This window comes from Mugil cephalus, chromosome 13, assembly GCF_022458985.1.
Source record: "Mugil cephalus isolate CIBA_MC_2020 chromosome 13, CIBA_Mcephalus_1.1, whole genome shotgun sequence".
NCBI classification, from domain to species: Eukaryota; Metazoa; Chordata; class Actinopteri; order Mugiliformes; family Mugilidae; genus Mugil; species Mugil cephalus.
Window position 1 is genome coordinate 26,796,367 of NC_061782.1, and position 27,277 is coordinate 26,823,643.

Here is a 27,277-nt window from a genome sequence, read left to right on the forward strand (position 1 = left end):
GTAGACAGGAAATTGCCGTTGCTGTCATATATCATTGGATACACAGGTTTGTCTTAGATAATGTGAAGAAGAAAGAAAATTCCTCAAGTGCTTGTCTGTGTACAACAAACAAAGTGAATTATGTTTGAAGATTTTGCAAGCCCGATTTTTTTGACTCACCACAGTAATCTTGTTTTTTAAAACATGTACACAATCCAAGAAGTGCCCTTGCTAATACTCTCTAGTAACTGCAAATATTTAATCTCCACTAAAGTAGAGATTGAGCCATATTTTTCTATAGCTCTATTTTTTTCTATGTAACGATTTGGTAAAACTGAAATCTCTAAATCTTATGATGTTATGACACAAGAGGCTGTGGGCTGTTGATAAAGACCAAGACTTGTGACAGGGTGTTCTGTTTGTTGCAAGCAGAGGTTTTGTTTATTTTGATACATGTCAAAGTACCTGTTTGCCTATTTTTCCTGATTGGTCTTCTCCAGGTGTGTAAGCGCATGGACATGATCTGTCAGCGTGTCCTGAATCAAGGCTTCTTGAAAGTTGAGCGTTATCACAGCCTCTGCCAGAGACAAGTCAAAGCCCAGCTACCAAGGTCAGTATCACACTGGCACAAGCTCTGCATGAAAAAAATATGTTATTGCTCTGTAAGTATTTCCGCACTGTGACATGACAAAAACATCTGAAAAGACATTTTAAAGAGCTTATTATTTTGGGCTGGATTTTGCATCATTTTCACTGAATGGTAGAGCTTGACTCTACTGTTTTAAATGTCAAGTTGACAAAGTTAATAAAATCGACCGATGTTCTTGTTCGTTGCCGGTGAACCATCTAGTGAGAGAGGAAAGGTAGAGGAATTTGTGCAGTGCTGCAATGAGGATTGGCCAAGAATGCTGTCCAGCTTTGTCAAACTGGCTTTATTTTTATTTACGATCACACTGGGTTTGAGATCCCACAGGACTCGATGCAATTTTTGCAGAATTGGGTGTATTTGACTTTGCTGCGGATGGAAAGAGACGCTGGTCAAAAAAAATAGCAAGATTTAGCACCAACAGAAAGAAAGGACTGACAAAAATAAAATCAATAAAATCTGGGGACACCTTTGGATTGAGGCAACACACTTGCTCTTTGAGATCGAAACTGCTCTGCTCATATTAATGTATTCAATAAAGTACTAGACATAGAATTTTATAGTTGGTAATTAGGTAAAAATTTGCGAGCAAGTTAGCATGGGCACACAAAGCTGCCCACTTCAGCATGCTGAAAACAATTCATTCAACAATAACTATTTTAACAAACAAAGGATGGGTACAGTTAGTCTAGGACCCATTTATATATTACACAAAGTTGTGGGCGGTTGCACCGTGTCATGTTGAGAAGAGGACGCCTTGTAAACACAGTGCAGTTCTCCACCCTCAAGTTTACTCCGTGTTTGATGAGGTGCTTTATAAGGTTGCTTGTATTCCCTGTCTATTCCCTGTCCGAGAGCAACCCATTCATATGTTTGACAAATGTTTGTAAAAGCAGTCTGCATGCCTAGGTGCTTGATTTTATACACCTGTGGCCATGGAAGTGATCGGAACACTTGAATTCAGTTATTTGGATGCTTGAGATAATATTTTTGGCAATATAACGTACATTAACTGCATAGAAATATAATTGAGTAGACAAACTTAAGCAAAATGACTAAAAAATACTTCAGAAAGTGTTTGCATAATAATCGTGTGTTTTATTTATTTTTTTTGTTTAGTTTTTTCAAAGGGAAACATTGTCATTATGGATTGCAGACTAAAAAATAACAAAGTGAAAACATTTGGATTAAATGTCCATTCCGTTCTTCTGGGCAAAGTCCTCTTAAGCCCCGTCAGACTTGAGGTGTGTCTATGATTTGCCATGTAAGTCGTCTCTTTCGACGTACAGTCTTGCTGTAAGCTTAAGTACATAATGTGGAATATCATGTGAAACATTTCTTTTCTATAGAGAGCTCATGTTTGATACAAAAGAGCAAATATTAAATAGCAATTTAAAACTATAAACAATGGTAGGAGAAAACTGTGTCACTGTTATTGGCACCCTTGGCAGTAAATCAGTATGGAAACACTTTGTGACTCACCTGTGGTAAACCACAAATGAGAATCACCTGTGATAAGTTGTCTGTGCTCATGTGACATTAATTAGCAAATGAATGATGACTTCCATGTTTTAAAAAGCCAGCTGTTATCCCCTGTTCCTTTGTCACATTGATGAAGACAAAGGAAGACATGTCTGAGGAGATCAGAAGTGCAATAATTAGCAAACACAAGACCTCTAAAGGGAATAAGGCCATCTCCAAATACCTTGGTATCCCTGGTTCCACAGTGCGTAATGTTATTAAGAAGCTTGCCAAGCATGGAACTGTAAGAACTGTAAGAGAAAAATTGATGACAGAAGTCTTCGAAGGTTGGTGCAAATGCTGGAAAAAACACCATGTCAAACATCCACAGACCTGAAGGCCAACCTGGAACAGTCTTAGGTCCTGGTATCAACAAGTACCATACGCCTCACACTAAACTAAACAGGGCTTCCTTCATTCGAAGGCCAAGGAAGACACTATTGCTGAGGAAAAGACATTAAAAAGAACGACTAATCTTTGTCAAAGAGTACCTGGACAAACCACATTCCTTCTGGGAAAATGTTCTGAGGACAGATGAAACAAAAATAATGCACACCAACAGTTTGTTTACAGACGGCGCAATAAAGCCTACAAGGAAAAGAACACCCTACCAACAGTTAAGCATGGTGGAGGATCCATAATGCTGTGGGGCTGCTTTGCTGCATTTGGTACTGGAGGCATTGACTGTATCACGGGACTCATAAAATCAGAGAATTATCAAGAGATTTTAGAGCGAAAGAAAACTTGGTTTGAGTCAAAGATCGTGGGTCCTCCAGCAAGTCAAAGACCCGAAGCACACATCCAAAAGCACTCGGGAATGGTTGAAGAGGGAAAAAATGGACTGTTTTAAAATGGCCAGCAATGAGTCCTGATCTCAATCCAATTGAAAATCTTTGGTATGAGCTGAAATCTGCCATTGGGGAAAAGAAACCTGCAAATGTTGAACAGCAATTTGTTTTTCATAATCACCCCGTGTGAGAGTGATGTGTGCCTATGTGCTGTAAGCCACAAAAAACATTCAAAGATTGTGGCCAGTATAGATGCTGTTGCAAAAATCCAAACTTTTTTTCGTTAAGTGAGTGATCTAAAACCTATTCGCCGCACAACACAAGTGGTACTCAAAATATTTTGCCAAGGTTGGCAGGTCTGCTGTAGAGTTATTCCTTTGGGAACTCTATTTGGCTGACTCATCCATGAGTTTCTTCTCTAAGTACTTGGTGTGCAGATGTAGCTCCATGGCGTGATGCATCTAACTATACTGGCTGATGGTCACTTAATTTTTTTTTTTTTTCAATTATCTTTAACATACACTATATTGTTAAAAGTATTGGTTCCCTATCCAAATGACTGAATTTAGGTGCTCCAGTCACTTCCATGGCCACAGGTGTATAAATTCAAGCACCTAGGCTGCTTGTGTTCTCCAAGGAGAACAGTACTTGTCTGGTCTGACTCCATTGTGCCAAGTGTGAAGTTTGGTGGAGGGAGAAATGAGGTCTGGTGTCAGGGCTTGGAGTGAACTTTTTGATCTACTTGCTAAGTGACTAGTAGATGAAAAAAGTTACTCGTGAGTAGGGATGTAATGATGTGTCGCAAGAGAGTTAAAAATCAAAACAAATGTGTGACAATTCAGAATAGCTGAGATGGAAAATGAATTGCCATGCACTTTTTAAACAGCTGAGGTGTAATCTAATTTTGAGTTCACTTGATCGACGTCATGTGTTTGATGTTGTGCATCACTGTCAGGTATTTAGACACCACGAGGTATGCTGATCTTCCTTGAAAAAACAGCAACTTGCAAATCCCAAATTAGGAAGACATGCAAACCTTATTTTGTTTATTTCAAGAGATTTCACTTGTATTATTTATTTAGTTATTGTGATGTGGGACTTCTTTAAAGATTTTTCTTTTATTGAATTTTTTATTAAGATAAAACATAATTTCAGTTGCACTTTTAAGAAGAGGACATATGTGTTACATGTGTACATCCTACCTCAGAAATGTGTTTTTCGTCCGAGAAATACTTGAAGGAATCTTTTTCCGTCATAATTGTCTGCAAGCTCATTCTGTTAAAAAGAAAAAAATGTGAGAAAATTGTATTGTTTACCCAGTATCGGAAATCATATCGAATCGTGAGTTGAGTGTATCATTACATCCTTACTCGCCAGTTTTTTTTCTAGCAAAATCAAAAAGTCTAGTAAATCAAAAAGTTGCTTTACTATTGTATATCAACATCACTAGCAGTCATTGTAGTACCTGTTCTTATATAGGCTACAATTCTCAATCAATAGTGTACCATAATATTTGTGGAAAATATGAGAATTGCATGATGTGTTCAGGTATAATTGTAAATGCAACATTTATGGAGGGCAAAATGGCACCAGGCCTTTGCCTTCAAAATAACACACACACACACACACACACACACACACACACATACACACATACAGCAGGTGTATAAATAATGTGTTTATTCTGGCCTGGATAAAAATGTTCAAATGAGAATAAGTTAATTTAAAAACAAGCAGCATTAACTTTAACTGTCTTATTAAGACTACAACAACATGGCCTTTCTTAAAACAACTATAAGACACCAGCTTAAAACAGCAGTTTTTAAAATATAAAGAACTATACAGTGTGTGGCTCAGTGCCAATTGTCCTACTGGTTGTCCTACCATCAGTGATAGACTGACCGTAGGTCAATGTGGACAAATGCCACAGTGAGCGGCCGCTCAACGGCCAATTGTCGGACAACCCCTCCGCTCGAGTTTATATATTGAATGAAAAAAATCCTGGAATAAATAAATGAACATAGCGGTCATGTTATTGGTGGCCACAACAATAAACAAATGACTGGTTAACTGGAAACAAAATAGGCTTACATTATGGAACATTTTATCCCCAAGCTGTGCCTCTCACCACTGCGCCACCCCCCCCACCCCCCACCCCCCAACCCTACTGTTGGAGGGTAAACACATCAAATAGGGACACTGTCTGCACGGACGGTTCACTGCTTCCCTAACAACAAACCCTGGATCAACAGTAAGATCAAGGAGCTGCCCAGCAGAACCAGAATGGTTGTTGTTTGTAATGCTGGTCTGCCGCATGAACGACTCTCAACCTGAAAGCGGGCCGTATTAACATGGTATTAACTTGCTGAAAAGACACATATCGCCACCTAGTGTGGAGAAGGAGGACATGTTCCCATGAGTTATTCGTTTTTTTCCGCTGCTTGTAAACTGGGACAAGGACTGTAGTCAGAAAGTCGAATTTTGAGCATAGCTCAATTAAGCTCTGCATATAAACGCACTGACTGACTGTGGACAAGGTGAGGACCACACAAAGCAGCTGGACCAAATGGTGTGTGCGCCAGGCTTCTGAAGGACTGTTCAGCTCAACTGGCTGTGCCCATCCAGTACATCTTCAACAGAAGCCTCCATCTGGCGAGGGTACCGCTTCTGTGGAAGACATCATGTCTCGTGCCGGTCCTTAAAGTTAGGTGGCCGGTTAAGATGAATGACTACAGATTGGTGGCCCTCACCTACCATCTGATGAAGACCCTGGAGAGACTGATTCTTCGCCGTCTGATGCCTGGGGGTGAACCACTTCCTCCTGGATTATGGACTACCTGAATGAGTGACCGCAGTTTGTGAGGTTGCAGAACTGGGTATCCGAGACAGTCATGAGCAGCACAGGGGCCCCCCAAGGGATGGGGCTGGCACCGTCCCTCTTCACCCTATATATGTCTGACTTCCAGTACTTTTTTTTATTTTTTATTTATCCTCGAAGGGCAATAAGGAGGGCGAAGAGTGGTACATAAAATAAGAGCAAGAGAACAAAATAAATAAAAAAAAAAAGGATAAAATCTCAAAAGTGGGTGGGGAAAAATGGCATGTTATGTACAGTGGCAGGCCTGCTGCCAGTAACAGAAGAGTGAGATAAATTGTGAAAAATAATATCAAGGGCAATATGTAAAAAATGAAAAACAGCAGATAAAGTATGACAAATAAATAAAGTGAGGCGCGGATAAAAGTAAAAGTCACATTGTAGTTAAAGTGACAAGGACTCATCAACTTCTGCAGGTACAAGTCCAATCCCCGTCAGTCAACATTGATGGAGTTGACACTGAGGTGGTTGGGACTTACAGGTACCTGGGTGTCCACCTTTATAAAAAAAAAAGGATAAAGTCAAACTAGACTGTGATATGTGACGTACATTTGTGTCACACATGGTGAGACTGCGTCACTATGAGGCATGGTGAAGATGGAAAGGTCCATGAAGCAGCAGAATGAGAAGACTTGTCAAAAAAGGTGCCGTGACAGTGTATTTGCAGCGCCATCATATTGAGGGAAAGGTGATGACAATTCTAAGGGCCCACAGCCCATTAGAGTCCACACCTAGCCCTCAGTAGAATCTGTGTCTGATTAATTACACATTATATTAAGAATCATGGCAGCGCTCTGTATCCGAGGAAAAGAGGAGATTTGGCTGCAGATATCGGGCTTGTCCTACAGCTCTTTGAGCTGTAGGGCAAGTTATATATCAAAACATGGTGTTTGATCAGGATTGGTGTGCTATTACTTTTCTCTACGAAATCCAAATTTTTCACAACGTAAGTTGAGTGAATGACTCATAACTTAGAGTTAACGGCAGTTTGACATTGTTTGCAACTTTTCTCTTTCCACACTTGTCCCGGCCACAATTTACACATTAGACACAAAGCAGTGAGACGTACAGAATTTAAATGGCGAGCCTCTGCTCAGTCACATTCCTTTCTGTTCTCCATTGATTGTAATGCAAAGATCTTGTGAGAGAAGCAGAAGGGACCCCTGTTTTAAACTCTCATGTGTCTCCAGAATAAGAGAATAAGAGAAAAAAACTATCAAATTCTTCAGGAAGGTCTTATGGCATCCATTGTCCAGCGAAGAGGGAGAAAGAGTTGTAGGACGCACACACAAACACAAAGCACGCACTACTGTCTCACACACAGGCTAGCTGTGCTAACCGTGACCCAACTGTGCTAAATGTGGGTTTTACTGTACTGATTGTGCTAAATGCAGACTAACTGTGCTAAATGCGGGTTAAGTGTGCTAACCGTATACTAACAGTGCTAAATGAGAGCGGCAAGTGGGTGACAGTTTTAGGGTGGGTTAGGGACACCGGTGCGTGATCACTGATTATAATAGGATGTATACTGGTGTTAATTCTTTGTACAATAGAGTTGTTTGACAGGAAAAAGTCAATTCTAGAAAAAGAGTGGTGAACTGCGGAAAAGAAGGTACATTCCCTCATTGTAGGGTTTTTGATTGTCCAACCATCCTAAAGTCCAAATTCATCCATGTATTCATTGAGAACTTTAGCAGATTGTGATTTTTTTGTGCATGCCAAGTTATAGGACCGATCCATAGAGGGATTCAGGACTGTGTCCCCTCCAATGATTATAGTTGCGGTTACTGATATGTCAGTTAATTGAGAAAAGACTTTGTGGAAGAAGACCGGATCATCGTTATTTGGGGCATAGATTTTTACAATTGTGTATAATTGATGATTGACGCCTGAACAATAATGTGTCTGTGGTTGTAACAGGATGAAACAAAATTGGTTAAAATTTATATTTTTTTCTGAATCTTGTAGATGAGTTTCCTGAATGAGTAAGAGATCTACTTTTAATTTGGAGATATGATCCATCATTTTATTTATTTATTTTTTTTTTTGACTGCGAGCGATTGACATTTATACACCATCTGTGTATAAACGTTGGGCAGCTCGATCCAGTGCTTGTACACTTGTGCTTCTAGTCTCTTTCAGAATAATAATAATAAGAAAATGTAGAAAAAACATAGCTGCATGCAGCAACGAGGGGTCCAAGCAGTTATGGACTCCATACAGCAAGATAACGCCATGGGGAGATTCAAAAAACCCGGCCGTCAGCGGTTCATATGAAAAGACACTAGAAGCAAGAATGCCTTCTACCGAACAGCCCGCCACAACTGTGGAAATCTGCGCAGACACGCACATTGCGGTGGCCATCTTGGGAATCGCGCAATGCATTGTGGGACGTGTAGTTTCCGCCGCTCCCTTCCACAAGATGTGTTTTCAACGATCTTTATTTGCATTCATTACATTCGCTAGATACAATCGATGTGCCGTGTGCGGATGTAGCAATGATTGCCGATGTAACTCCAAGTAAATGTACATGCTTATGTCCGTAGATGTCTTGTTAAATGTTCCTAAATTGATGAAGATGTTTTATATTATGTAACTGTTATGGACGTGTTGAATGTATGTGTAAAGCTTTTGAAAATTAAACTGCCGTATGTTGTTACCAGCTTATGTAAGGATAAGAAAGCAATTGTGATCATTATATCATAAACTGTAATGTGTTATTATTAAATATATCATTAACACTGTGTTGATTATTTATATCAATCCGTTTTGATAAATGCCTATAAGCCTTTTAATGGCGTGCACATGATCTGCATTTTCAATTGGACCAATTTATATAGTATCGTAAATATATGTCAGGTATTTCTAATAAACCAAAGGGATTTAAAAAACGGTTGAGAATTCAGTGAGTAATGATGATTGTAATTGTTGATAGACCTCTGCCTCAGTTCACTAATACAGTCAGTAAATTGTTGCAGTAGCAACGAGCGCCATCTGCCGGGCCCTAATTAGAGGCTCGTGTGTTACTTGTATTCAGGGGTGCGCATGCGCACTGACGTACGGCTAAGTGTATTCTCTGGTCTTTCGCTCTGAAGCAGTTTCTTGTCCGAGCTGTTGTGTATCATTAAAGTTGAACAAAATAACATGAAACACAACTGCTGCTTACTCTCCCACTGATTGTGATTGGGACATGATGCAACGAACGTAAAGACATTAAACGTGTGGTACACGTTTCAAAGGCTGGGCGAACAGGTGACCACCGGGCTCTCTCCGAGGGGAGGGGGGGAAATTTTCAGAAACAAACGACTTACATCGCGAAAAATTAATATTTCAGCAAGACAAGTAATAGCACTAATGTGGTGAGTGAACGGCATCTGGGAATGTAATTCCCGTTGTAAAAACACATAGCGGTCGGTAGCCACGGAAATTAAGACTCCCAGAATGCATTCCGCACTGGGAAAATGGCCGCCCACCCGGTGTCCCATTCATTTCTATGGGGAGATTTTTGGCAGTTCAGTAATATCAGCACGTAAAATTACGAGCAGGCATGGCGCGAATGACGCCCTCTGGGCATCAAAGCTAATTAGAAAACAGCCGAGATGTGCGGCCTTTGAGCTCCCCCTGGTTGTACGGATGTGAAAAAAATGGGCCAGCACTGGTTTATATAAAGAGACAGTAGAAAATGTGTGGTCTTTCAGCTCTCCCTACTGGGAAATAAAAAGCAGTTTAGGTCTACATCCAAATACAATACAGTATATGAGGCAACGCCACACTTTTACTACCTGCAGCGCCCCCGAGTGGCCTAAAGACACCAAATTTTGCATGTGTACTTGGGACGGGCTCTGGAGACGTGTGGCTAAATTTCATTTCTATACGTCAAAGCGTTCCCGAGATATGACCTCACATCCCGTCTGGAACCTTTGCCACCTATTTCGATTGGCTATTGCGAACAAACAGATTGGACAATGAAAACGCCACTAAGTAACTTTTGTGCGGCTCGGTCTTAAGATAGTCTGTGCCGATTTTCGGGAGGATCAGACAAAATCTGCAATCCGTGAAAATTTTAAAGGTTTTTGACAAAATCCAATATGCCAAATCCTTGCGATTGCGTGAAAACTTTAGCCAGATCCTGAAAGGGGACATTCCACAGTATCATCAAACATGAAAATGTACTCGGAAATCCTAATACATCAAGAGAAAAGAGCAAAAGAGCAATTTTGTTAATTACAACGCCCCCTAGTGCCTGAATGACACCAAATTTGGCATGTCTCCATGGGGTGGGTGCTGGAGACGTATGGGCAAATTTTATTTCGATATGTCAAAGCGTTCGCGAGATATGACCTCACATCCCGTCTGGAACCTTCGCCGCCAATTTTGATTGGCTGTTGCAGGCAAACGGATTGGAAAATGAAAATGCCACTAAGTAACTTTTGTGCAGCTCGGTCTGAAGTTGGTCTGTGACGGTTTTCGTGAGAATCAGACAAAATTTTTAGGCGCGTGAAACTTTTTAAAAGTTTTTGACAAAATCCACTATGGTAGCCAAATTCTTAGGATTGTGTGAAAAGTTTTGCCAGATCCTGAAAGGGGATATTCCACAGTATCAGCAGGCATGAACATCTAGTGGGAAGTCCTAACACTAAGAGAAAAGAACAAAAACGCAATTTTGTTAATTTCGGCGCCCCCTAGTGGCCGAATGACACCAATTTTTTATTGCTCATTTTGGAGGTAGTCCCAACGTGTCCGACCAAGTTTGGTCTTCAAAGCGTCGCCGAGATACGCGCAAATTTCCTGTTTGGCGGCGTTGCCGCCGACAACGATTGGCTTACACCAAAACTTGGCATTAACTATCAATGGGGCACCCTATAGTACGTGTGGATGTCACAAAGTCATTTCAAATACAAACCCATCAAGAGATATGAGCAAAAAAGACGTTTTTCTAATTACAGCGCCCCCTAGAGGCCACATGACACCAAATTCATCGTGTCCACTTGGGACTGAGTCAGGACCCATATTCTCAAATGTGATGTCAATATGTCTCACCGTTGCCGAGATATGAGCTCACATCGAAAACGGCGCCTTCGCCGCCACATTTGATTGGCTGTGGTGGGTGTACACATGCGACGGCGAGGACAGCAATTAGTAACTTTTGTGCGGCTTGGTCTAAAGATAGTCTGTGCCAATTTTCGTGAGAATCGGACAAAATTTGCGATGCGTGAATCTTTTTTTAAAAAGTTTTTGACAAAATCCAAGATGGTGGAAAATCTGTCATGACGCATTTTGACGTCATAGGGTAGGCTGAAGTCAGCATCATCCAAGGATCACAAAGATATCTTTGTAAATTTCAGACGTACAGTTCAAAAGTTACGTGCACAAATGTACTTCCAACTTTGACCCATTGGTGGCGCTAGAGCGTACTTACTGGCAACATGTAACTCAGGCAAATTAAAAATCCTACTGTCCTTAATCAATGTGCAAAATTTCACAACTTTTTACCATAAGGTTCTATGGGCTGCCATAATAACACTAACAAAAACAATGGGGTTTCTGCAGCTTCGGTGCTTGGACCCCCAATAAGAAAATGTGGATAAACAATGGGGTTCCAGCAGCTTCGCTACTTGGATGCCCCATAATAACACCAACAAAAAAATGGGTTCCAGCAGATTGGACCCCAATAATAACAATAAGAAAATGTAGAAAAACAATGGGTTCCAGCAGCGAAGCTGCTTGGACCCCAATAATAACACTAACAAAAAATGGGTTCCAGCAGCTTGGACCCCCAATAATAATAATAACACTAACAAAAACAATGGGGTTCCTGCACCTTCGCTGCTTGGACCCCCAGTAATAACACTAACAAAAACAATGGGGTTCCTGCACCTTCGCTGCTTGGACCCCCAATAACACTAACAAAAACAATGGGGTTCCTGCAGCTTTGCTGCTTGGACCCCCAATAACACCAACAAAAACAATAATAACACTAACAAAAACAATGGGGTTCCTGCAGCTTCGCTGCTTGGACTCCCAATAACACTAACAAAAACAATGGGGTTCCTGCAACTTCGCTGCTTGGACCCCAATAATAACAATCACAAAAAAATGGGTTCCAGAAGCTTGGACCCCAATAATAATAACACTAACAAAAACAATGGGGTTCCTGGACCTTCGCTCCTTGGACCCCCAGTAATAACACTCACAAAAACAATGGAGTTCCTGCAGCTTCGCTGCTTGGACCCCCAATAACACTAACGAAAACAATAATAACACTAACAAAAACAATGGGGTTTATGCAGCTTCGCTGCTTGGACTCCCAATAACACTAACAAAAACAATGGGGTTCCTGCAGCTTCGCTGCTTGGACCCTCAATAATAACACTAACAAAAACAATGGAGTTCCTGCAGCTTCGCTGCTTGGACCCCCAATAACACTAACAAAAATAATGGGGTTCCTGCAGCGAAGCTGCTTGGACCCCCAATAACACTAACGAAAACAATAATAACACTAACAAAAACAATGGGGTTCCTGCAGCTTCGCTGCTTGGACTCACAATAATACTAACAAAAACAATGGGGTTGCGGCAGCTTCGCTGCTTGGACCCCCAATAACACCAACAAAAACAATGGGGTTGCGGCAGCTTCGCTGCTTGGACCCCCAATAACACCAACAAAAACAATGGGGTTGCGGCAGCTTCGCTGCTTGGACCCCCAATAACACCAACAAAAACAATGGGGTTCCTGCAGCTTCGCTGCTTGGACCCCCAATAACACTAACAAAAACAATGGGGTTCCTGCAGCTTTGCTGCTTGGACCCCCAATAATAACACTAACAAAAACAATGGGGTTCCTGCAGCTTTGCTGCTTGGACCCCAATAACACCAACAAAAACAGTGGGGTTCTTGCAGCTTCGCTGCTTGGACCCCCAATAACACTAACAAAAACAATGGGTTTCCTGCAGCTTCGCTACTTGGACCCACAAATACACAGTAACGTTAAAATACGTCAATGTTATTCTAACGTTGCATTGAATCAGTAGGAAATTAAATGTTAGCATGTCATTTGCCATTAATTGTGTACAAGTACGACACAGGGTCGCCTTTCAGTGCAGCGTGAGGTCTTTTTTTTTTCGTCAGGCAGTTTCAGTGTCGTTGTCTGTGCAGTGACGTGTCGAAGAAAACGCCAAAAAACAAGGAAACAAATCAAGGTCCTTAGAATCACCTCCCTTTGCTTTCTTCCACCTGTGCATAAACATCCAGCTCGATCCAGTGCTTGTACACTTGTGCTTCTAGTCTCTTTCATGTTTTACTAATTTGTTTATGTTGTTGTAATTTAAACATAAATAAATTAACCAAAATAATAAGTTTTGTATGTGGCCACATAAAATCAGACAAATGATTAAAGTGATTAAAAATAAAGTTAAACATCCGGTAAAGATGACAATTGATGGCTAAAATAATAATTTAAACAATTCTCCTGGGGATTAATGATTGATCCTATATAAATAGATACTTAAATATAGAAATACATATATTGGGTCATGTAATTAGTCATATAATTATATTTTGGCATAAAAAGATAAAAATAAATGAGACTTTAAGACCTTCCAGCAGTGTTCATGTGGTTTTACATGTAAACAGAGTTGTGAAATCAACGCAAAACAATCGTGATTATCGTAATATCGTGATAAATTCTCTGACAATAATTGTACTAAGGAAAACTGTAATCGTGATATCCCTACTTTACACTTCCGCCTAGTGCATTTTGTGTGGTTATCATCACTTTGCAAGAGCTGCAGTCCTCCATTTTCAGGTAAGACCATTTTAATTATTGCTATGAAACATACTATTTCTAGTCGCTGTGGAAGTTGACTGTTGTTTTGCTTTTTATTAACTTGCCAAACATATTGACTTACCTGTCCTGCAGCTGTCTGAATTAAAGCAGTAGTTTTGTCGCTTTGTGTTTAACTTTACACAACGTAATGTTTCCCGCCGTAACTAGCCCGACTTTATCCAGACTTCAAATCACAGTGGTCGCTGTAGGCCACACTCTTTTCAGTTTGCGGTGAGGAACGCCAAGTTAACTATTCAATGTCCTCATTGTTTCCTTTTTTCTTTTTCTCTCCCCCCCCCCCCCAATTTGTCTTATTTTCATCTACAGCTTGTTGCATTTACTGTACCTATATGATAGTGTACATTTGCAGAGACTTTCTGTGAGTGGTTGTTTTTCTACTGCAGTCAAGCTAGTCTCCACGATATTTTGTGCTTTGCGGATATACAGTTGTGCTCAAAAGTTTACATACCACGGCAGGGTTTTTGCTTTCTTTGCCTTTTTTCAGAGAATATGAATGATAACACAAAAACTTTTTTTTCCACTCATGCTTAGTGGTTGGGTGAAGGCAATTATTGATAATCAACTGTGTTTTTTATTTTTAAATCGTATTGACAAAAAAAAAAAACATCCAAATGACCCTGATCAAAAGTTTACATACTGCAGCTCTTAATACCGTGTATTGCCCCCTCTAACATCAATGACAGCTTGAAGTCTTTTGTGGTAGTTGTGGATGAGGCTCTTTATTTTCTCAGATGGTAAAGCTGCCCATTCATCTTGGCCAAAAGCCTCCAGTTCATGTAAATTCCTGGGCTGTCTTGCATGGACTGCGCGCTTGAGCTCTCCCCAGAGTGACTCAGTGATATTGAGGTCAGGAGACTGAGATGGCCACTCCAGAACCTTCACTTTGTTCTACTGTAGCCAATGACAGGTCGACTTGGCCTTGTATTTTGGATCGTTGTCATGTTGGAACGTCCAAGTACGTCCCATGCGCAGCTTCTGGGTTGATGAGTGCAAATTTGCCTCCAGTATTTTCTGATAATGTGCTGCACTCATCTTTGCTTCAACTTTGACCAAGTGCCCTTGTAGCTCACACATCTCCAAAACATCAGCGATCCACCTCCGTGCTTTACAGTAGGAATGGTGTTGCTTTCATCATAGCCTTGTTGACTATTCTCCAAATGTAACATGGTTGTGGCCAAAAAGTTCAATTTTGGTCTCATCCTGGCAGTTGTGGCCAAAATTTTTGTTGGTCTACCTGACCTTGGTTTGGTTTTAACAGAGCCCCTGATTTTCCATTTGTTAATCAGTGTGAATACTGCTGACTGGCAATATCAATTCCTTGGGTATCTTTTTGTATCCCTTTCCTGTTTTATACAGTTCAACTACCTTTTCCCATAGATCCGTTGACGATTCTTTTGCTTTCCCCATGACTCAGAATCCAGAGACGTCAGTGGCTGGATGAAAGATGCAAGAGTCTGTCTGGATCCCAGAAACTCACTCAGCTTTTATGAACACACTGATTACAAGCAAACAGATCACAGGTGAGGATGTTACCTTTAGTAGCCATTCAAACCCATTTGTGTCAACTTCTGTGTATGTTATCAGGCCAAAATCGCCAGGGTATGTGAACTTTTGATCAGGGTCATTTGGGTAGTTTCTTTTGTCATAATGATTTGAAAAGAGAAAACACAGTCGTTTGACAATAAATGGTTTCGCCCAACCACTAAGCCTGAGTGGAAATTTTTTTTTGTGTTATACTTTCATATTCTCTGGAAAATGGTCAAAGAATCATAGATTCTGCCAGGGTATGTAAACTTATGAGCACAACTGTACCAGCCATTATGGTAAAATTGTCATTTTGAAGTTCAACACCAAAATTGCCTGGTATTTTATGTGTGTCATGCTGAGCTGGTGCACACTTGTTTTGAAGACACAGAGTTTACATTTAATTGCCACCTGAATTTAGGCAAATCAAATCTGTTACACGCTTTTACCATAATGGCTGGTATATGCACACACTGCCAATGGTGCATCTCAGGGGCATTACAGCATGCAAAAGATATTTATCATTATTCCGTTGTGAAAGACTATACTGGTAATTTTGGATGTTTAGTTTTTCCATTAAAATGCATTGTTATTTTTTTTTTAAATATTGTTAGAGTTTAACAAGATTTTGTTTTGCTTGACAGTGTGTGTTAAGAAATACAGCTGGAATCCAGAATTTAGCCAAGGAACAACTGCAGAGGTCATAAACGGTCTATAAAATCATCATAATTGTGATTCTTTGGTTGAATGGTGAATGAATACATAAACCATTTTATTTTCTCTCATCTCCAGGATGAGTTTCACAGAATCACTATACTGCACTGTGAAATGTCAAAACTGGATGAATACACGCCCAGGTTTCTGGCACTCTTGATGTTCTGGTGGTATTCATTATTGAGTTTTGTATTTGCTAATACTTTATTTAATTGATTTATTATTTTTTCCCATCAAAACTGATGGAATATCATTACTTATTGTTATTTACTTAATCTGTAGTAATATGCACTACTGTTATTATTACATTGTGACATAGTTGCAATAGTTTGTATACACTAATCAGCAGGTTAATGTCGGGCACCTGGTAGATATGTTGGCATTAATTAATATTTGTTTCAGTTGTTTTCGGTTTTCTTCCATTTGAACATATTTACAAAGAACACTGGCCTGTGTATATGAAGTTCCTTCAACTTTTGTTAAGGTAACCTGAGACTCTTTCTGAGTGGGTGCTTCAGATCAACTTCAGTGTGCAGCACCCGTAGTGTATTCAATCTCACAGACTGGGTGCTGTTGGAATTGATTGAGTCATCCTAAGTAATTATGTTTCTTTGTTCCAGGTTGTGCCAGCAGAAGGTCCAGTGCTGACTCTATTAAAAAAGACTTTCAGTGTATCAGGGCCACTTTCCTGCTGCTTGGCTTTGGTATTGCAGCCGGTGATCAGCTTCATGGCTTTCCAGATGTCCAACTTCCTTCTGTAGGCATCCTTACACTCCCTCAGTTTGACTTTCAGTTGCCACTGTATCCTTTAACTAATCTCTATCTCCAGATCTGAAGGCCTCCTTCTTCTTGTTCAGCAGATCCTTCATCTGACTGGTGATCCAGGGCTTTGTTGTTAGGATAGAAGCAGACAGTCCTAGTAGGGATTACTGTGTCTTCACAGAAATTTATATATTTAGTGAGTCCGTCCTCGTTCCTATGAGGCTAGCAGAGCTCATCCCAGTTGGTGGTCTCAAAGCAGTCCTGCAGAACTTCACTAGCCTCCTGACTCCTGACTGAAATTTTAGGCTCCTAGCAGTCCCAGCATCGTTGTGACCCCAGAGGTTGTGCTTGATGGTTTACATGGTGCAACCCACAGATCAACTCTTGGAAGAGTGAAACGTAAGTTAAAACATGTTGAAAGAGAAAAAAAGGTCAACTCAGAAAGGTCATCTCTCTTTGTCCCAACTAGTATGTTTTGGGAAAGTCATATCTGATACCTTGAATGAATTTCTTCAAATTTTGCACAAACCGTAACCTTGACTCGAGAGGTTTACAACCCAAAAACTTTAAAGCCCTAAAGGTGCGACAGCCATGTCAGACAAGGGTGTATTTTTGAATATAATCATTACATTTCTTGTCTAAAGGTTAATGTTTAATTTACACAATGTTTTTGATGTTTCAGGGTGCAGATGGTGGTGTGTCACAGGACCTTACTGTAGCAGTTGAAAATCTGCAGCGCTAAGATGGAAACATCATGAACACTTTTGAAGTCTTCTAAAAAATGTTCTTCAAGCTGGATTGTTTAAGTACAATGTTTGATGAAGTTTGAATTCAGCATGCACTCCCTTTTATTGTTGTGGTTTTTAAATTAAAACATGTTGTGAAAGATCGAGCAAAATGGATCGATTATTAGTAGACTACCTCAAGTGAAAGTGAGAGAGGTCACAGAGTCTGGGGTGAACAGAAAATGGAGGAAGTATGACTCTGATTAATTAGTTTGGATTTTCGTGTATTGGTCCTGACGATGCATGCACATCTTTATCGAGCTATGCTCAAAATTTGTCTTTCTGAATGCAGTCCTTGTCCCAGTTTACATGCAACGGAGAAAACTGAATAAATGATGGGAACGTCGTCCTCCTCCACACTAGGTGGCGATATGTCTTTTCAGCGGGTTAATAAGGCCCTTTCCAGTTGACCTATTATGTCAAATAATAAACAACTAGAGTCATACATGAGGCAGACCGGCATTTCAAACAACTGTGCATAATGTGCGCACTATAAGATGCGTGCAGATAAAAATCTCTCAGGTGGTTCTTCTACCAGCTCTGTTTACCTTCTTCTGCGACTGGCTTTCTTGGATGTTTGTCCTGAAATCAATTTCCAATCGCATCATCTATCTTAGTTGGATAAGGAGAACTCCAGTATTAGTCATGCATTTAGATTCACTTAAGTTGTCCAGTTAGAGTCGGATTAAGGCAATAATTAGTTTTTTTCACATGCATGTAAACATACTAAGTGTTATTTGCAAAGAGGTCCTAGTTAACGACAGTATGCGACCATGTAAATTCCACCGGCTTATTGAAACTAAGCACCAAAGTTGAAAGACTAAGTGGGTGTGGCACATACAAAGTATCGACAATTTTATTAACATTTACTTAATATTTTTGTTTAAATATAACTTACTAATTCAATACAATATAATCAAATTTTAGATCTACTAAATTATATTACGTCCCACATTGCTGCCATATTTTTTTTTGAGTAAGCACTGGTCACAGTTTTTGCAGTGTGGATGAGCAAGTTGGTGTGTAAAAACTTAACTAGCGTCCACAGAGCCCTGACCTCAACCCGATAGAACACCTTTGGCATAAATTAGAGTGAAGAAATCGAGCCACCATATCATTGTGTCATTAATTATGTCATAAATGAATTACACAATGACAAATATGACTTATGACAAATTAATTAATTGTAGGCTAATGAGAACTAGAAAATGCCCTCTGGGAAATTTTGAAAGGGCCACGGGGGACTACTGCAGGGGGTACCATCTTTGTCTACATGGGAATTAGCACACTTAGCCTACATTTAGCACAGTTAACCCACATGTTGCACAGACACACTTAACTCATATTTATCACATTTACCTTACAGTTACCACAGTTAGCACAGTTAGCCTACATTAAGCACTACATTTAGCACAGTAAGCACAGTTAACCCACATTTGGCACAGCTAACTCACATTTAGCACAGTTAACCCACAAGTAGTACAGTTAGCCGACATTTAGCATGGTTAGCACAGTTATGGTTAACACAGTTAGCCTGTGTGTGACAAAGTAAAGCATTCTTACACACGCATGTTTGTGCGCACGTCACAGCACAGTTAGCAGTTAGCTTTCGCCCGCACATGTGTATTTGTGTGTGTGCGTCCTACAACTCTTCGTGTGTGTTTGTGTGTGCGTCCTACAACTCTTTGTGTGTGTGTGTGTGTGTGTGTGTGTGTGACTTTAATCACAAAGTTACCTGTGTAGTGTGTTGTTGTAGCATAAATAAATGTACTATTTATAAGTAGCACTAGGCTGAATTTAATATACAACACATATAGTAGTGTCTTTACTTAATCTCTCCATCAGTTTGGAGGTCCTTGACCTGAAAAACATTGAAGACCCCTGGACTAAAGGACATACGTAGAATCTAATAATACAAGATACAGATGATGTTATGTCACAGTTTGAGAGTATAAGAGGAATCATGGGCAGGACCTCAAGTTTTTGTGTTGTTGTTTTGTTTGTTTTATAAATGGCAGACTGGTCTGTTTAATACATCATTGTATGTTGTCAACCTCTACTTTGTCAAACTCTAATTGATCTCATATGCAATCATATTGCTCTGAATAAGGCTGTGCTACAGCATAACACTTTATTGTTGATTAATTAATTGTTGCCATGTGTGAGGCTCACACAGATGGAAACATTTACAAAAATAATACCCATTGTTGTGTTTATCATGAATTGTTTGCAGGCGAGAGTCAGAGAGGAGAAACCATTCACTAGCACGGCATGCTGACATCCTCGCTGCTGTGGAGACACGGCTCTCACTGCTCAACATGACTTTCATGAAATACGTTGACTCAAACCTATGCTGCTTCATCCCTGGAAAGGTTAGTTCAGCTGCGTGTGGCAGACAAAACTACAGCATCAAAAGTCTTTTAAACAAGTGTAAATATTAGTTTTTTGTCCGATTTGCAATACCCAGATCATATGCTGTTGTGTGTTATAAGGTGATAGATGAGATTTACCGTGTGCTGCGCTACGTTAACTCCACCCGAGCCCCCCAGCGAGCTCATGAGGTTCTGCAAGAGTTAAGGGATATTTCATCCATGGCCATGGAGTACTTTGATGAGAAGGTTGTCCCCATTCTGAAGAAGAAGCTTCCAGGGGCTGACCTGTCCGGCCGCCTCATTGGCTCTACACCAGGTAATTGATGACACGTCTCTTGTAAATTGTACAGCCTTTGGATGAAAAATGTTAACAGTCAAATCATCACTAAATGCTTGTTTTAAGTATGAAATGTGCAAAAGTGCAGTCTTGGCAATGAATTGACATTTGTTCGTATATAAATAACATGGATGCATTCAGTATCTTTTACAGTTTTATTGAAGGAAGAGAGATGAGGAGAGACTCTGAGCCTGCTGTATCTTAGAAATACGTATAGGTTCATCTTAACCAAGAAAGTGCACGGTTTAACAGTGCCATATAAGGACTTTTCACTTGAAATGGTCACTAGGCTTTAAGTCAAATCACCCTATCTACTTAAATGAAGGAGAATATAAACGATATGAGATTATATAGGTAATTAGTAAATTATAAATTAGTAAATTATTTTTGCTAAAATAATTATTTTCATGTGCAGACATAAGCATTAACTGAACTAAGATTAATACAATGTCTAGTAGCAAGTTACTTCTATTTTGCAGTGATGTTTGCAGTAAATGGGAAAAATATTTTCTAATAAAATTTCAGCAGGTTTTTGCAACTTTTTTTGCGGCTGCCTCTAAATACTACAATCTTAGGGGCCTGTGGCTCAGTAGGTAGAGCGAATGGAAAGGTTAACGGTTCGATCCCTGGAGTGTGCCATATGCCGAAGTTCTCTTGAGCAAGACACTGGACCCGCAGTTCCTCCCAGTGCAACTGGCACTGGTGTGTGAATGTGTGTGTGCTTGTGTGAGTGAATGGGTGGGTGTGTCTCTGACTGTAAAAGCGCTCTGAGTACCTTTGAGTAGGTAGAAAAGCGCTATATAAAAGCAAGACCATTTACCATTTATGTTTGAAAAAAAGCTGAGACTGTGCATAAAATCAAAATGTAATGCAGTGATTTACAAATAATTTAATCCTGTATTTAACAGAAAATAGTATAAGGACAGCAAAACAAATGATAAAAACAACCATGAAATGTTATTTTAAAAATACCAAAAAATTAAAAGATTTATTTCCATCCAGTGTTATTTCCGTCCAGTGTTGCATTAATTTTTCACCAAGAAAATGGTGATGATGGGAGTCTGACCACTGCTCAAAGCCTTCCATCACATCCCAACCTCATTGGGGTTAAGATCTGGACATTCTGCCAACTGCAGCAATCCCAGATCACAGCACTGCCCTGGCAGGCTCGTACAGTAGACACTAGACATGATGAGTGCATCACTTCATCCGTCTCTCTTCTTAACCTGATGCACCATCAATCTGAAATAGGGTGAATCTGGACTCATCAGACCACATGACTTTCTTCCATTGCTCCAGAGTCCAATCTTTATGTTCCCTAGCAAATTGAAGTCTTTTTTTTCCCCAGTTATCCTCACTAATTTTGTTAAAGTTTTGTTAAAGCTACACAGCTATTCACTCCCAACCTCTTGAGTTCCCTTTGCATTTTAGTGTGGAAAGTCTTTATTATCATTTCTTTTATATGCTACTCTGTCCAGCTATATAACAGCTCACTTTTTTACAACAACTAAACTACTATGACAAAGCAATTTCCCATGTGACTCATTCAAGTCTGTCTAAGTCTAAAAACCTAGCCCTGAGTTCTACTGTTGTATTTCTTCGCGTTGAATTCACCAAACTTTTAAGTGATCGCCAGGATCAGGATTTCTTTCCGACCACATTTCTTGCTCAAAGACGGTGGTTCCCCACTATCCTTCCATTTTTTTTTTTTTTGTTTTAACAATTTTGAGTTGAACAGGTCTTAAGCCAATTTTAGTAGTTTATGCTTCAGTCTCCTTAGATGTTTTGGTGCATACCAATGATTTGATCTTTCTCAAACAGACGACCACCAGATGTGTCTTTCAGCATGAGAAGCTACTCATTGCATTAGTTGGGGTTAAATAACTTGATGCCAGCTGAAAGATAATCGCCCATGCAGTAATTATAATAGGAGGGTTGTATCTATTTGCTTAGATAATCCAGATGGCAACTTTTTTTGGCCATGTAGTGTATGTAGCCTATATAAATCTGCACCATCAACACAGCGTGTTGTAAGATGTCAATATAACCAGGTTAAAAATCTGTGATGTCTTAATGTATTGCAGCTAAGAGTCTAGTAAATTTGAAAAGGAAATTCCCTAGCAAATTGTTGATTTAAAGTCTCCTTCTCTCTGTTACCATGTTTGCTGAAGTTGTAAATTGACTCCTGTTGAGAGGGTGTGGGCCGTCCCCCTGCTAGGTTAGCAGGTGTTTTTCAGATGAGTGTGCATTGCTGTCGTACTTTTGTTGAATTGCAGGACTGACTTAAATAATATGCATGTCACGGTCTTTCTTTTCATTGAAGTACCCGATGAATTGCTGCTAGTTTGCTGTAATGACCTACTAAGATCTGTCTTCTTGGAGGCGTTTGTGTTGTTGATGTCATCGATGACTAGTTGTCATTACACTTAAAGCATCATGGTACAGGACAAAAGTCAACCACTAGTGCATATTTGGAGAAGCATATATCACATGCTGTTATAGTAACTCAATGCATTGATAAAAATAAAATAAAAAAGTGTTCATTTATCAATGACAAAGGGTTAGTATTTGTCATTGATTTGGGGGACTTTATTTTTTTCACAAGGCAACAAATTAATTGAAAAAAATCTGAAGTGTTGATCTAGAAGAGCAGCATTATAAGTGACCGCTGAATGTCTGTCTCATTCCTTCAGTGGCAGGTCCATCTACCTCCTTGACTACCATGTCCCTGCTAGCCAAGAACACGCCTTCGCGTTCTGAGATGACCAAGGTGCAGCAGCAGGTCAAGGTGAATGGGGCGTCAATGACAGTACTGCGGAGGGAGATGCAAGAAATCCGTGTCAAGCAATTAGAGCAGCAGAAACAGCTACAAGACCAGGAACAGAAGCTGCTGGAACAGACACAGGTGATTGGTGAACAGAATGCCCGCCTTGCTGAGCTGGAACACAAACTCCGCGAACTGATGGACAGTAGTTCTGCTGCTATGGGAGGACCTAGGCCCACCCCAGCTGCCCCCTCTACATCTGGTAGTTCTGCTGTGTCTTCCACCATGGCTAGTACATCTGCAACTGTGTTGGCAAATGGAAGTGTGGCTACAGCCTCACCAAGAGAGGCAGAAGGTGAGGGAGGGTTATCACTCAAACGCACAAGAAAGAGCTCAGACCTTCCACGTCAGTCTAAACGTCTTCGCAGCAAGAAATGAGAGACTTTGTCATATACTAAAGTTGTCTTTTTGGTTTTAAGGTGTGACATGCGATACGGCAACCTCCCTAGGTAACTTATACATATAATAAAATTTTCAATGTTTTAACACATCATCAGTCATCGAAGACTTAGCAGGATAGGGCCAACATTTTGTTTCTTACAGTTAAACTATTCCAAAGGTCTGTTAAAGCCTGGAGTTACATTGTATTTTTCGGCTTATCAACAAATTCCATGAAAGCACACAAAACCAGTGTAAGTTGAAATTTATGTTATTTTGTTTTCCAGATTTGATAATTTCCCAAAGCACTTTAATATTCTAGTTTCTATCAAACAATTTTGTGTATCTGTTGGAGACATTTGGCGCTGTGGTAAGGTGATTTTTGGTACACTATCCATTTCCACATACATATATTTCAGAAAATATGTAGCCAAATGGAACCAAAAAAAGGTGTATGCAGAAGTCTAAGCTTATATGATGCCTACCCCTTTTCATCGTTTATATCATCTCACCAAGACAAAAACATCAGAAAGACATAAAAATTAACAAATAATCACCAGTATACCAGGGAAAAAAGGAAAAGAAAAAGTTGACACTGCAATCAGTACACCTAATGTGGACAAAGTACTACAAGGATCAAATACATGATTCCTAAAATCAAAAACCAAAAATATACCAAATAACAATAACATCCCAATGTCAGAAAGTGCAACAGTGCGACCAAGTGACATGTTGTTGCTCTGTCTTGCAAAGGAGTAAGGTGACTTTGATCAGTTCATGGTTTGTTGGCCATGCACATGGGATTTGTTGACTTGAAGAAAAATATAGCATTTCCTGTTATATTTATTGAAAGTTACATTATAATGATGGTACACATGAATATACTGTTCTGTTAGACTCATTAGAAATTTAGAAAATCATTCAAACTAGCTAATCGTAGTCGCATTGTACATGTGACAAGTTTATGTTCCTAAAATAAAACTGACCAAAATAATTTACTCCAGATACATATGCAGCTAAACAAAATCTTAGTACTAACTTGAATCAGATTCTCATATGGGTCTACATACATAACCATTATTTTGTTTACACTAGCTTCTCCATAAGTTTGGCAAGTGCAATATAAATAATAATCATGTAGTCATTTTTTTTTGTAGTAGCTTGCATGTTCTCTCATAAATTGCTGGGTTAGTGCTAAGTCATCACAAAAAGGACAGATGGGTGTTCAGGTAGCATTAGTCAGAGCGTCACCTGGCGACTCTTACCTTCACTGCCTATTGAAGGGCATAAACTGGAGGTTAACATTTGTAAATGGTTTTCTTTTCCACTGTGCCTCAGAAACCCCTGACAGATGGTAGTATCATAGTCCTCTGATCCTTTAAAATGCAACAGTGACAACAGAACTTGACGGTCTGCTGTGTTTGTGAAAAGACTACTTTTAGCCCTGGTGTGCCTGAAAGTACCTGATGTATGTGCTTCACATTTATGTAATGTTAATATATGTATTGTGTAAAGAAGGAAAAAAAGAAGGAAGGGGGGGGGGGGGGGGGCTCCTTGAGGATCATACCAGTATTTTTCATAATTAACATACTTATTATACTCACTACAAGCTACAACTCAATAATGATGAACATTTTAGAAAGTACACTATACCGTATGTTACTGTTTTTTTTTCCTATTTCTGGACAGCCATGGATTTCAGTTTAATTGATGATTTAATTTTCATAAATACTTACCATGTGTCTTCCTTCTGCTAAAATTGGACAATAAAATAAAAGAAATGGAGTCAGCACTTGCACAGTCATGTTTAACATTACCTACAATTTCTAGTTGAAATCCCTCTTAATGAGGCTGACAAAGTATTCTTTTTCCACTAACCTTTTCCCAAGCTTCCAGCCTGCTGTTTCATTTATGTAAATAGTTAAGACTGAGTAGATTTGGAAAGGTCTGCGACCAGTTCGAACCTAAGGTCAGTTGCTATCTTTTATCAACTCTTTCACAGACATTTTATAGTGCTTTCAGGTGCATTCCGTTGGTCCAATTTCCAAGGCCAAGAATCCACTTGATGTCCAGAGACACTGGAGATTTAACACACTGTGAGTAAAGTCATCATATGATCTTTCCTCAAGTCTTTGATTGCTGCAGTACATACTGTACTGGCTACACTCACACTAAATAAGTATAGTAAAATGTGGCAGAATCTATGGTTCTGAAAAGTAATAGTGTAAATTATTTGAAATAAAAAACAATTTGCACATGAAATTATAACAAAAATTATATGGAATTACACATTTCTTACTTTCTTTCAAATGCCATGCAAATTGCTTTTAGATTAGAAAAATGTATATTTTTTATACATTCTCTCGCTTGAAGTGGCGTCACTGTTGTCACACCAGCTTACTTTGAAATTGCATCTAATTTAAGAGAGGTACCAGAACGCATGGCTGGTTTACAGCAGTGCTCAACAGAATGGCTGCAAGTGAGTGTTTAGTTACTCCATGTGTTGTTTTAAGAGTCATGCACCAGCTACCTTCTCCTCTCTTGCCACATACTTTCCTTGTGAATACTAGATTAGCTGTGGGCCCATATTTTGACTGCACTGTTGTTTTATTTCTATTTGAAGCATTTCTGTGGAAAGTTAGGTAAAGAGGTTTTTAAAGGCAGTTCACAAGTAGTTGTGCACTAGTGTGTATTATAATATCTGGGCAGCAAAAACAAGATGATGTTATTTAGTGGCTTAATTTGAGACTGAGTCTCAGTTTAGAAAATTGTACTGTAATCTTCATGTATTCAAAGTGTAGATTGTTAATTATTCAATGTCTGTATACCAAGAAAATTCAAGTTGGCCTTTTTCTGGCCAACTGTACAGTCTGTTGCACACAATGCTCTTACAAATGTACAAATCAAATATATTAAATCTCACTACATGTATTCACAAATCTCTGTATGTTTACACCCATTATGCTTTATTTTACTTGAAATACACTACCGGTCAAAAGTTTTAGAACACCCTAATTTTTCCAGTTATTTATTGCAATTCAAGCAATGCAAGCCCAATGAATAGCTTGAAATAGTACAAAGGTAAGTACTGAACAGCCGAGGTAAAAAAAAAAAAAAAAAAGGTTTGATTACCCAAAACTGAAAAATAATGTGCATTTCAGAATTATACATATAATACATATATTTTTTCAGGGAGCATGAAGTGGGTCAACAATTTAAAGCTGTTCTGCAGCAATAAAGGTTGAATCAGCCTTGAAAGCTGGTGCTACTAATTCCTACAGGTGTCCAACTTTTCTGGATTACTTACAACCCCCTCTGTCTGCATAAAAGCAGTGTTGCAACACACTGTAATACCAGACCCTCATGAGCATCAGGTGAACAGTATTGTACTGCAGAGAGTAGTGTGTTGCTAGAAAAATGGTGAAAAAAAGGCAATTAACAATGGAAGAGAGACAGACCATCATAACACTTAAAATGTAGGTCTTTCCTACAGGGAAATTGCAAAGAAAGTCAAGGTGTCAGTGAATACAGTTTTCTTCACCATCAAAAGGCACTCAGAAACTGGGGGAAACTCTGACAGGAAGCGGTCTGGCAGACCCAAAGCTACAACTAATTCAGAGGGAAGTTTCTGAGAGTTAACGGCTTGCGTGATAGGTGGCTCACAGGACAACAGCTTCAAGCACAGCTTAATAGTAGTCATAATAAGCAAGTCTCAGATGTGAAAACAACAAACTGTGAAAACAAGACTTGCAGGTTTGACAGGACGAGTTGCAGCACGAAAACCATTGCTAAGATGTCAGAATAAGACAGAGGCTCTCCTGGGTCACGAAACACCGCCATTGGACTAGAAGACTGGAAAAGGGTATCATGGACTGATGAATCAAAATTTCAAATATTCGGTTCATCATGCAGGATCTTTGTATGCCG

General features: G+C 39.5%; 1 protein-coding gene across 3 annotated transcripts in view; it reads left to right on the forward strand.

The window, feature by feature from the left end:
* fbxo28 (F-box protein 28) overlaps positions 1 to 26,289 on the forward strand; it is a 54,465-nt gene extending 28,176 nt beyond the window's left edge. For all 3 annotated transcript variants that reach the window (XM_047602656.1, XM_047602655.1, XM_047602654.1), the window contains 4 exons: positions 480 to 589; positions 19,673 to 19,811; positions 19,932 to 20,127; positions 22,842 to 26,289. In XM_047602656.1, the coding sequence (XP_047458612.1) occupies positions 480 to 589; positions 19,673 to 19,811; positions 19,932 to 20,127; positions 22,842 to 23,350 (954 nt within the window). In that variant the 3' untranslated portion in view covers positions 23,351 to 26,289. The remainder of the gene's footprint in view (positions 1 to 479; positions 590 to 19,672; positions 19,812 to 19,931; positions 20,128 to 22,841) is intronic.
* The last annotated feature ends 988 nt before the right edge of the window (positions 26,290 to 27,277 follow it).